Source organism: Hermetia illucens, chromosome 2 (genome assembly GCF_905115235.1).
Source record: "Hermetia illucens chromosome 2, iHerIll2.2.curated.20191125, whole genome shotgun sequence".
In the NCBI taxonomy this organism is placed as follows: domain Eukaryota; kingdom Metazoa; phylum Arthropoda; class Insecta; order Diptera; family Stratiomyidae; genus Hermetia; species Hermetia illucens.
Window position 1 is genome coordinate 75,706,349 of NC_051850.1, and position 13,311 is coordinate 75,719,659.

The following is a 13,311-nucleotide window of genomic DNA, read 5'->3' on the forward strand; positions in this document are numbered from 1 at the left end:
CTTCGGTGAAAAAAAAATTTGCACCCCCCTTTCGACTGTATGGGAACCTCTCCTAAATCTCACCGTAGGAGGATATCAGTCACTGCATGTCTGGGGGTCCACAGTACCCACCTTATCACCAAATTTCGTGCCAATCGGTATAGCCGTTTCTGAGAAAAGTGCTTGTGACAGACAAACAGAAAGGGGGGAGTGCGGGGAATTTAAAGTGATCGTTTATTTAAGGGGGCCATTCTCAGAAACTACCCAACGCAAAAATCTGAAAAAAATCAGACGGCTGCCACTTTATGATGCCTAGGCTTCGAAATACCTTCCATACCGATATCTGTTCAAATAAAGTTAATAATACTATATCACGATAATTTTTAGTAATTGGCCGTGAAACCCCCCTTAGATTCATCCAATTTTGCAGTGACATAGGCTATAATATAGAGCATGACTCTAGTCTCTGGAAATCGCACTATTTCTAACAAAGTTATAATACGTCAAAGTTGTTGTTTCTTTGCAAATTCAAGACTATGAATTTCAATATCACCCTAAAGTGGATACTCTCACAAAATATATGGATATATTACGTGCTCCGTACTAAGAAATACACAAAACCTTTCGTACCTGAAGCGTCCAGCTTCCGGTTTCCCGACTTGTTTAAAGAAAAAATATGCTATACATATACAGCCATCTCTGACAGACTTCATTATGAAACACTCCACCCCAAACTTAACCGCTTTCGAGATACTCGAGTTTTCATTTCTTTTTTTTGGAAAATGCCGATTTTTCGGCTATTGAATTAGATATTTTGAAATATGCGACTCTTATTATTTCCCAGTTATCTAAATCTTGGCAGATGCCAACGCCATTCTGAATGGCACACATGGACCCCTCCATCTCAGCAAAGGGCTCCCCAGCAACTAGCCGTCTGTTCGAAAAATGCAAATCGATAAAGGGCTGCCAAAGACAATTCACGTGTTTACCGTCCATTGCCTTCGACTTCCATTTATCAATCCGCTCTTGATCCGACTTCACCCCACTCAGAGGATTGAAAAATCGATCCTTCAAGTTAGGTGGAGTCAGCCCACAGTCTACCTTCCAAACAGCCGCACGATAGGGACTAGCCTGCTCTTTGCTGTAAAAATAAGCGCACAGCGAGCCGACTTGGCGATGATGCTGTGCCGCCACGCCAACCACACCCCTACCTCCGATGTCACGAGGCAGGTTCATCCGTTCCACGGCAGAATTTGGATGATGTATTCGGAATTTGGACATAATTGTCCGTATTCGCCGCTGGTCGTTTTCCAGATCGGTTTTCGTCCACGGCAAAATTGCGAATGCATAAGCCAGTGAAGGGATAGCGAATACATTCAACGCGCTTAATTTATTCTTCCCCGAGAGATGGGATTTTAGCACCAACTTTACACGTTGCAGGAATTCGGCAGCAGATCACCAACTCGAGCATGGGTTCCTTGAAGAATTCCTGGGTACTTGTAGAAGTCTGTCTCGGTCAAAGTTTCGATGTGGAGGTCACCCATCCTATGCCCGGCATGCGGCTCGTGATGACCTTTGCGATGGCTTGGATTCGACACTTGTCTAATCCAAACTCCATCCGAATATCACGGCTGAACATGTCTATTATTCGCAACATACTTCTAAGATGGCCGTCAGTCCCAGCATACAGCTTGCTGCCATCTAAGTACATCAAGTGTGTCAGTTCGCACTTAGCACGTAGGCCATATTTCATTGCAAAACGATGCCCTCTAGCATCATTCAGTAGCCACGAAAGGGGGTTCAGTGTCATACAAAACCAAAGGGGACTCAACGAATCCTGTTGAAAGATGCCCCTCCGTATGCGGTGATCCACTCAGTATGTTCAGCACGCTGGGCGGGTAACCCCCAAAGTCCATCCCACTATTCTTTCGCTTCTGTTATCGAAAACTGCACTGTCTGCACTCTCTGTTGGGATTCGGTGAGACATCTGAAAAAGCTCCGCTGGTTCGTCGCGTATGTTGCATTCTGGACACGTCTGGAATAACTTTCGCCATACCGTCGTAACCGACTGCATATGACAGAAAGTTTCTGTTTTAGTGTGTTCAGAATTTCAATTACGGGTGTGCCATTGGGGATGGCATAGTCCCGGTGAACCCTCTGCAACTTATTTCCCACCCGTCTGCTGGCATTGCCAGTGCTGATCTGAATCAGTCTAGCAATGTCCTGCCTTAGTGAGTCCCGTCAATGTTCCAGATAAATTTTTCATGGTGGATCTCCTTTGTCACTCAAACCAATAACACGAAAGCGAATCTTCTGACTGTGCAATCTGATAGCCGTAACTGCACCGCAGTACACAAGTGATTGTAATTGCAACAGCGACATATCAGCACACAGCCGAGATGCAATCTCATCATTGATTTGAGATAGAATTCCTGGAGTTGTTGGAGATGCATAGAGCCTGGGAATACCTGGTCTATGCAAAGAATCCATATTCGAGAATTCTATACACGCTCTTTGGAATTCGTCCCGGACCTCAGCGGAAACCTCAGCTCGACGGTGAAGAAGAGTGTTTCGGCGAGTGCTGAACCTGTTGCCTGCAGTGCGGCGTGGTGTTGTTGATGCCGCCGCCTCTGCCCGCATCGACTCTCGGTCACCAGTTTCCTCGATCACCTCAAGTCGAACACGCTCCCCGCGATTGTGTCGCTGCGAGTAATAAAGCGGTACTGGTCTGCGACTCGCTACACAGTCACGTGCGCGAATTGCGGAAAACTTTCGGCGAATCTCTGGTGCAACAAGGGGCGGTAAGATGTTGTACCCGCCCCCGCCGTTATTTCGTAGTAGGAGCGGATGGTGAAGAGGTTCATCTCTTCAGTCCATTTCATCCTCTCCTCTCCTTTCATAATTGGGCTTGGGACCGGCTTTATTATTATTATTTAATTTTTGCATGTAAAATAAGATGCTTTATGACCTTAATAACCATAATTGTACGTTAGTTAACTAAATAGATCGTTTTAGACGATTGAAAGTTAAAAAAATTAGTACAAGTTTACAAAGTTTATTTTTTTTTTTTGCAGGATATCTCAAAAAAAAAAATGGCAACTGCTTTGCGGATGTACCTAAAAATATCTACGTTTTATCAGTTATCCAACAAGGTATGACAATCTAGGGTTTTATTTAAATTCGAAGAAAAAACTTAGCTTCTTATGCTACATGGGATTTAAAAATAATGGCGCTTTAAAAATCACGGCGCTAAGTCAGCCGTCGAGCACCGGATGTGAGCGTGTTCGACGAAGTTTATCGAAGACTTCGAGAAATTGGCTCTGTTTGAAGACGACATAGAGACTTGGGAAGACCACGTGTCATTGATGACGACGAAGAACATGATAATGAAAGAGTGGAATGCTTTAGATTAGAACTCGAACTTTCTCAATGGAAAGTGTGGTTTACAGTTCATACAGCGGGCTTATACCCATACCATTACACGTCGATACGCGGGATCTCCGCGAGAAGGTTAGATTTCTGTAGATTTGTGCTAAATGCTGATGTGGAAGACTCGAATTTCCTGAAATTAATTTTGTGGACTGATGAATCTAAATTTGATAATTTGGTAATTACCACACCGTTCATTATTGGGCCCCAAAAGAACAAGGACATCCCAATAAGAAGAGAGTAAAGCGGTCACAACGTAGATTCAGTGTGAATGTGTGGCTGGGCATCCTTTCTAATCATTTGATTGGGCCTTTTTTTTTCTCTAATAATTTAAATGGGGAAGGCTACCAAAATTTCCTAAGAGGTGACCTAGGCGACTTACTAGAGGATCTCCCGCTCAATCTACTTTGAGACATGTGGTATCAGCATGATGGCTGCCCTGTGCATTTCAGGAGAAATGTTAGAGAATGGCTGGTCACAAATTATCCCAACAAATGGATTGGACGAGGTGGGCTTCAACCATGGCCAGCCTCAAGTGCAGACCTAGAGATGGACATGTTGAACACGAAATTCCTCTAGTATTTTACTCGAACATAAAAGTTAAATAAATGTTATTTTGTACTCATCTATTTTTTATTTAGTTATCTAAATTCAAAGAATAAATTAGGTTAAATAAGCGCCATTATTTTTAAATCCCATGTAGCATAAGAAGCTAAGTTGTTCCTATGCCGAAAAATCGGCCATTTTTATAAAAAAAAAAAAAAATAAAACTCGAGTATCTCGAGAACGAAAAGTTTTTTACACGAGTTTAAATAAAACCCTAGATTGTTATACCTCGTTGGATAGCTGATAAAACGTAGATATTTTTGGGCACATTCGCAAAGCAGTTGCCATATTTTCTTTTTGAGATATCCTGCAAAAAAAAATAAACTTTTTAAATTTGTACTAACTTTTTTAACTTTCAATCGTCTACAACGAACTGTTTAGCTAAATTACGTACAATTATGGCTATTAAGGTCATAAATCATCTTATTCTACATATAAAAATTAAATAATAATAATAGTAATAAGAGTCACATATTTCAAAATATCTAATTCAATAGCCGAAAAATCGGCCACTTTTATAAAAAAAAATAAAATTTGAGTATCTCGAAAACGGTTAAGTTTTCGGTTTGGTAGGGTGTTTCATAGCGAAATCATTCAGAAATGATGGGTACTACACGCCCTTAACGGATCTAGGCCGGTTTCAAGAACCTCATATAATAAAGGTAAATTTACATCACTATTTTTTAGATTGTGAAAGGTTAAGTGCGAATAGTACAAGAATACATATTTGGGCCTATTAACTCCTGCGTTTAGACGAGTGCACGTGCTATTGGTGTTTTTGTGTGCGAGAGTTCGCGGTATTGTAGTTCAACTTTCCTGAAAAAGGGTGCGGGTGGTTGCATTATAGTTTAACTTTAGGTGGTAAAGTGCGAACGCTTCTTTTTACGGAATTAATATAACTGTTTGGTATCGGGCTCGAGGTCTGTGCGTTAAGTAGAGGCGCAGACGAAAGGTCTCAAAATACACTCTTGTTTTTTGTTTTTGAGCGCATTCGGAAGAAAGAGCGCAAACAAGAAGTGAGATCCACTCTTTCTTTTTCTAACTGAACCTGGCTTTGATTAAATAACAGAACCATAGTCAATCGAACTGGAGAATGGCTCACGTGACTGAAACCTTGCCCGTTCTTTGATGGGGTTGTGAGGCAAGTCAATCTTAAAGCAGCGAGCAGGGAAGGAGCTAAGGGCAATGCAATAATTGGTTTCTCTCTTTCCGGAGGATGCGCCGGGCGAACTGTTTGCGTAAGTCGCATTGAATTTAAAGTTTACTGTCGCTACTTCAGTAAATATGACGGCTGACCTGTAATGATTTCACAGCAAAAGATGCTAGACCGTTGTCATATTCTGAAAATTGTAAATAACAAGCAGGCCACGGGGGTAAGCTAGGACCTAATAGCCTACCTATTTTATATAGGAGGAACTTGGGCCAGCATTAACAATTGACCGAACTTTGGTCTGTACAGGAGTTGTCGGAGTATGTAAGGCGAGTAAAGAGGAGGCCGGTATTGTCTTTTCAGAGTTGAAACAATCCGAACGTATTTTTGGGGTTCATCTGGATAGCTGAGTGATCAGTGCACAAGGCTGTCGTACGGAAAGTGGCGGTTCAAATCTCACTGGTTGCAGTAGGATTTTAATCGTGATTTGACATCGGATACCAGTCGACTCAGCTGTGAATGAGTACCTGAGTCAAATCTCAAATCAATAATCTTGAGCGAGTGTAATGCCGACCACATTGCCTCCTACAGAATACTGTCATCCTGTAGTGTACCGTCTTGAATCAAGTGCTCTCACATATCTCAAGGCTCTGATCCAATTGGATTGTTGCGCCAACGATTATTATTACTATCTGAATAGCCTGGGACAAGGACGACTTAATAAATGTGGGGTTTCTTATTCCCTTAGCTTTCAAGGAGCGATTTTCCCATATCGCGGTTATTACAACGATCACAGGAAACTCACTTGGGATTCGGGGCAGATGCTGAAATGGTGGGGTAGCGAATCCTATGTTGCTTGTGTGAAACCCCTATTTGTCGTAATCTTATTCAGAGCAACGATTTCCTATTATCCTTGTGTATTTGTCGTTTTACACACTGGACGCAGTTGCATTTAACATAAGGGAGATACCTCGAATTGCAGTAATGACCGTGACACTCAGTCTCCATGAATATGATAGTCTAAAAATGGTTGTATCGGAATGGGATGCTGGTATAATAATCAAGATTTGGATGCATGAGGGTACGTTTCCTGTTGGGGGTAGTGATTATCGATGCTATTGGATTTTGGCTAAGAAGGTGGAGACTAACTACGAGAGAGGCATCCAGCTTTGTTTTCCTTCTCTTAAGAGCTATTTGGCTTTTACTTCTGAAAAGAAGAAGACTCAACGTAGGAGGGCTAAATTGGACAAAAGTGAAATTTTCGTAAATTAAACAGTGTGTTCCATGGGTTAAGCATTGCCAGTTAACTAAGTGGCAATTATCAATCATTTTCCTTTAAAAAATTAACAGATTTGAATGATTTGAGTTTGAGTTTTGAAGCCCAAGGGTGGGAAAACCCATGAAATTCGCCCTTGAATCATAGAGGTGTTCTTTCCAATAAATTAAAATGAATAGTATTTAGTACATGTAACGCTCATGATCCTGCTCTTGAGTTTGATGCTCCGATATCCCGACTCCACCCCCTGTCGCACACAAGCCTACCAAGTTAAACTTTCATAAGGCGAATTTCTAAGGTCTGAATTCAACTCTGGCGATCTACTCTGTCTGAGTGTAATTATACGGTGTTTCCGCCGATTAATTATTTGAAATAATAAAAAACTTGTTTTTTCTTATTCACTAGTGTTGATATTTTTATTTTTGCAAATACCGATATTTCGGGAAACACTTGATCCCTTCATCAGCCTAACAAGCCTGCTCATCAGCTAATAAACCCACTGATGAGCAGACTTGATTTGATTGATATCAACGCTAGCGAATAAAAAAAAACAAGTTCCCTCTTCTCTCTATTAACTTGTGACTAAGCACTCAGCACCGTCTTTACCATTTTATCTGACCTTCCCTATTATGCCCCCTTCTATGCTGCGTGCTTGCGCTCTTACCCTGTCCCGATCACTACTGAAGTCTACAAAAAACTTTGTCAACAACACATTGCGAGGAAGAAGTTCCTCCCCTATGCTGATTTACTTTTTTCATACTGTGTTCTTCGGTCAAATCCTTGATGCATAAATCTAAAAACGAAATTCTGTCCAGTGTTGAAAACTCACTGAAACGCGGAAACCTGAAACTTTTCTGGTCTCACATTCGCAACTCCCGTTGTCTTGTCCAACTATTCTCTCCGTTCATTAAATTCTCTGACTCCTCTTGTGATTTACTATGCCGCTACTTCTCCTCAGTCTATGTTCCCTCTCTTTCCTCCCACTGGATGTAGCTCGCCCTGCATCGCCTACCATTCAAATCCTTAACCCCTGTGGAGAATTAGCGGTGAGAAAGTGCCGTTGGTGGGGACAGAAAAGACCGCATGGAAATAAGCCGGTCTCTTCTGTCTCCAACCGTGGCGTGTAACACTTGCGAATTCTAAAATACTAGAGTTTCACAAATTTGATTTTCACTTCAAAAGTTTATTTCTATGCAAATTCATAATTGGTGGGAAGTATATAATTAAATTCAACATGTTTACTAACTCGATAAACTTAAAATTAAATTAAATTAAAAATTCAAATTGTAAATTTATTGCCCAAAGAACAACAGCGAATCCAAGTGAACAAGAGAAAATAGTGTGCCTTGTGGTGATTAGTATTTCAAACTACCAAAACGTCAGTAATGAGGCATGGCTTGAAATATGAGAAATGTATGCTGAAGTTTACTGAATTAACCGTTAGTGGCTAATTAGATACACATAAAAGTTATCACCTTATACTTCTTTTTCGTAAGTTCACTGCTTCCCAGTAAAGGTATCGCACACCTTGCATCTTTGCGATTGTTAGCTTGTTGTCCAACATATTGAACACGGTATGTAAAAATAATCTTTGCTCAAATTGCAATTAGTTGTAGATATTTGTAAGTCAACGATTTTTCAATGTTTTAATTTATTAAAGGTATATAAAAGATGTGGACCTAGAGTCTAAGACCGGTTTTGTAACTCCGCAGCTTATCACGAGAATAAAGGCTAATCAAACAAATACAGTGTTTTTTCCCACATACCCCGGGAATAAACATAAGTTGAATAACCCGTGTTGCATTTTTTGATTGATTTTGGATAATTGAGTTCGTTTTCGGGTTATTAAGAGAAGGCTCGCATTGCTTACATTATGGAAATCAAATTCGGGTATAAAGATTTTGTGTTCATCTTGCATGTTCATTTTCCATTCGTACATAGCTTACAATTTAAAATATTCCTTGATGTATCCAACTCCGCCGTTCATATGAGTTCACGTTATATGACGATGCCGTCATACACATGTTTCGTCCACTGTCACATATCGACGCAAAAAATCCTGTTTATTGCGAGTAAACAGTGCCAAACAGCTCTTCGAATCATTGATACGTTGTTGCTTTTGTTCCATTGTGAGCAAACGCGGCACCCATTTGGAAAAAACCTTTTTCATAGACAATTTTTGGTGCAAAATAGTAAATACACTACCAGTTGATATGTTCACCATCTTAGCTATCTCGCGCACTTTCATTTTGCGGTCACCCATCACGATTAGTTAGTTACTGCCTCATTTGGCCGACCCGAACGTTCCGCATCATTTGTATCAGCACGACCCCGTTTCAAGTCAGCATACCACCGACAAATGGTTGTTTTCGACGGAGTAGAGTCCGGATAACGCTTTTCAAGCCATTGCTGAGCTTGAACAGTGTTTTTTCCCATTAGAAAACAATGTTTTATCAACACACGAAACTCGTTTTGGTCCATTTTTTTCACGATTGCAAAGGTAGCGTCACTTTAACCACTATAGCTTTCTTGATATGTTTCGAATTACATCAAATTTTGACACATCTTATCTGAAGGTTGGTACTTCTGAACCTTGGTACACAAATGGCATTATTAGCGCCATTTCTACGCTAGTCCCGGGACTTATTGAACGATGTGTTAGTGCCCAGTTCAATGTAAGGAATTGTTATTGATAGGGTATAAAAACCAAAAAAGGGAATAGTTGGTCAGACATCCAATAAGAAGTAGTAATATGTACAGTTAGTTGGCTATTTCATTACTCCACAAGCAGCTATCCCATCATTTCACTAACCAGCTAACAGCTGGTATTAATGTAATGCAACTAGTAATTCCCAAGAACAGTTTCCGTGCTAACCAGTGAATTTTGTTGAACATACGGTGAACATATTGTTTCTCCGGCTGGAGAATGTTAGCAAGAATTTCCAATCAAATTCTTTCCCGTGCATTGCGCAAGTGACCACCTGCAACGCGCCAAAACTGAAAAGGTCACTATATATGAGGTAATATTCTTGCAGCGTAAAAAGGTACGCAGTACGTACTTTCGCTAAGGCAGCATGCCCTCAACGATTCCGCATTTCGTCACATACGATTGATGACCTTTCGTGGGGTTACTTCCGACATGGTGCCTTTGGAATTAATAAAAGTTCTTGCTGTCTAATTAACGTTTAAGGTCGTAGTTGAACTTATGAGTAAGCAACCAGTTCTGAGGCCGTGTTATCCAGGATCAAAATAAGATCAGTGGAAAGAAGTAGTTTGGTACTGTAAGAAAGTATTTTGGTAATGAATAAAGTATTTTTCAAAAGCAACCAGAAATGTGTTTTATTACAATAGGCTTTACGCAGGAGGTCCTGCTAAGTACATGTTCATGTTGAGTCAGCAGTACTTTCCAGGGAGGTCCTGGAATTTCAGAAGAGAGCCCATGAACACGTCAATTGCTGGTCCAAATTAACAGGTTGTGAAGCTTGCCGAGACCTGCTAACGCGGATCAGGGAATCTACGGGCCGTAGCAAAGATTTGGATAACTCCCTAACAGATATCTACGAAAGATGGCGAATCCATCGGCGCAAATCCGTTCGTTTGACTCTGTTCCACCACAGTGATGGTCCGCCATAGTTGAGCATAACAACAACGCAGGTGTCAAAGGTGAGATGCTGCGCTACACCGACGTTGCTTTCATCCCTCGACACAAAGTATACTCTCGAAATGAAGGGGCCAATCAATATATATGACTTGTTGGCTAGATACCCGAAAATCCCACGAGCCATGACAATGGCTTTCAGTCTCTTAGAATTTCCCTTCATGAGCTTCGATCTTAACACAGCGCAGACATTCCAACGGTTTATCGACGGAACCCTTTGTGGTCTCGACTTCGTCTACGCTTATATCGACGATGTACTCATCGATTCGTAGAGTGAAGAAGAACACCGTGAGCATCTTAAACAGTTGTTCCGGTACTTGCAGCAATATGGCGCAGTTATGAATCTGGCGAAGTGCGACTTGGGCAAATAGCACGACCAGCTTCTGGACTATTTAATTTCGAGCCCAGAGTCTCTTCGCCGGATAAATTTAGCTCAATCCTCGACTATTCTAAACCGAAGAAACTCAGGCAATTTATCGATATGTTAAATTTTTACCAAGTTCGCATGCCAAAATACCGCATCCAATTTACCATCTTCACCAATCACAGAAACTCCCCCGATCAACTACTCCTCCCGTTCGTCGCTGCTCAACTCGTCGGGCTCAGCGCACTTATTGAACGCGGAATTGCCTTGAAGCTCGAGCGCGTCCCTGTACCAGGAGCTGAGGTGGCTATCTACTGCGGTACATCAACCAAGGTGGCCCGACCGTACATTACGCATGATTCACGAAAACAGGCTTTCGCTTTGGTGCTTGTATCATCCTGGAGGGGGGTCACCGGCCAAAGTGGCGACGCAGCATTTCATTTGGCGACGCACCGTCGCCCGCATCTTTGAAGAGGGTTAATCTACCGTTTCGATACGCAATGACGGGTCGCGACTACTCAAGGCAATCTTAGCCACGTCTTTTCCAGTCGCTGAGTCAGTTGCCAGACACGAATCACATAAGTACGACACCTTACCATCCTGGAGCGAATGGCTTAGTCAAATTGTTGCACCGGTGCAGCCGGCTACTGAAAGTTCTGTTCCATCATCCCGCATGGTAGGAAGACATAGTAGCAACATCGGCCGAGCTCATTTACGGCGAAACCATTCGTCCCCTTTCCAGCGTTCCTATCCCTATATTGGGTAATTCTCAACGTGTCCTTCGAGTTTGTTTGCCCATGTGCGTTTCTCGTTTGAATGCTCATCGGCAACAGCCTGTTTACTCGCCCGATTTACTCATAAAGCTAAGTATTATTTGCTGCGTTAATTGGGAAACCGATCGTGACACTCATACATCTGATACCAAAGTATTCTTATATAAAAGATCCGACAAACCTTCCATATCTGAAGTGCCAGTGGAAATTTGTCTATCAGGAAAATTTATCGAACCTTTGAACTCCAAATAGTTTTAAGAATCTACACCTTCCTAGTAATTCTAGTAATATGTATTGGGTTAGGCAAAAAGAAATGTCGTATTTGTGATCGAATTTTGACGCTTTATTTAACATACTTAGAATTATCCGATTTAAGTCAAATATGCGCCGTTTTGTTCGCAAACTTGTTGCCATTTAGAAGGCAACTTCATTATTCCCCACTTATAAAACGCCCCCTCCTTATTTGCAAAAAAATAGACAGCCAGTTTTCGCAAGCCTCTTTTGAGGCCGACTTAGTAGCACCAAAAGCGTTTTGCATGTACCGGAAGAGATGATAATCACTTGGTGCTAGGTCCGGACTATACGGTGGGTACGATTGAACATCCCATCCGAACTCCCGTAGCTTCTGGCAGGTCATCAAAGATGTGTGAGGCGAGCGTTGTCTTGGTGGAACAGAACACCATTCCTATTGACCAATTCTGGCCGCTTCTGGTCAATCGTTTGCTTCAAACGGTCGAGTTGCTCTCAGTAGAGGACTGAATTGAGGGTCTAGATTGTCGCACGTGATCCACTTTTCATCACCAGTCACCATCCGCTTCAAAAATGGGTCGAATTCTTTGCATTTCAGCAGTGTAAAGCGGGCGTGTATTCGGTCCAAGAGTTTTTTTTGCGTCAACTCGTGTGACACCCAAGCATCCAGCTTTTTTTTGGAATCCAATCTTCTGCAAATGGTTCCAAACGGATTTATGGTCCATACCCAGTTCCTCGCCAATCGAGCGAATGCTCACATGCCGGTCTACTTAGATAATTTCGACAATTTTATTGGTTTCTACGACGATTGGCCTACTAGTACGGAGTCTATCTTCGACATCCACTACACCAGAACGAAATCGATCGAACCAACGATGTGCTGTGCGAATCGTTACAGTATCAGACCCATAAACTTCACACATTTTTTTGACCGCGTTCGTTGCATTTTTACCTCTAAAGTGTAAAATATGACGGATTTCTTGCTTGGTGGACTTCATTTTTGACGCGCTATAACTTGAGACTGAAACTTACGATCATAACACTGTCAAAGAGACACCTGTAGTACAGATTGTCGTCTTCAAATCGCCGTATAGGATGACCCGATGCGATAAGTATAACACAAGATATGTTTAAGCGTCGCCATCTATTGACAAAATACGACATTTCTTTTTCCCCAACCCTATATAATTGTTACTTTACAACTTACAACTTTTTAGCTGCAAAACTATGGCAGTGAGTATTGTTTTACATACTGAGTAGGTTTCGAATAAAAAATATAACAAAATCATCTTTCCAGGTAATCAAACCAAATCAAATATAATATATAATGTGCATAACATATTTTAATTTATTTCGCAGGGATCAGCAACTTAGGATTATGTCTGGAACTGTTCAGCTACACTGTGATGATGGCTTATAACTATTTGAGCGCTTATGCCATATTATCTTACATGGAGTATCCAATATTGTTATTTCAAGAATACATACTCATTTACTTTGTTTTTCATTACAATAATATGCTAAACCTAAGAACTTTTATAATAATAGTTCTATATTTCAGTTTATTAGCACTAATTTTTTTGAAAGCATTCCCTTCCGCCGTTCTGGTAATATTGGTGGTAAGTTACTCACAGTTTCATTATAATAACTATAAAACCTTATTGTTTCACTTCAATGGCTGCGATTTAAGTTTCCATATTCTAAAATCAAATATTATATAAGTTATCGGAAAAATATCTATCTTAACATAAAATTCCATCAAGATAATAGCGCAATAAATCAAGCCTTAAGTCTGAGTTTTATACACCTAAAATATTGAATCAAAAG

The 13,311-nt window shown here is 41.1% G+C and overlaps 1 protein-coding gene across 6 annotated transcripts in view; it reads left to right on the forward strand.

Moving 5' to 3' along the window:
• The window catches only part of LOC119648302 (solute carrier family 66 member 3), a 189,070-nt gene that overhangs the window by 134,273 nt on the left and 41,486 nt on the right, over positions 1–13,311 (forward strand). For all 6 annotated transcript variants that reach the window (XM_038049963.1, XM_038049967.1, XM_038049965.1 and 3 more), the window contains one exon: positions 12,844–13,103. In XM_038049963.1, coding sequence (XP_037905891.1) covers positions 12,844–13,103 — 260 coding nt within the window. The remainder of the gene's footprint in view (positions 1–12,843; positions 13,104–13,311) is intronic.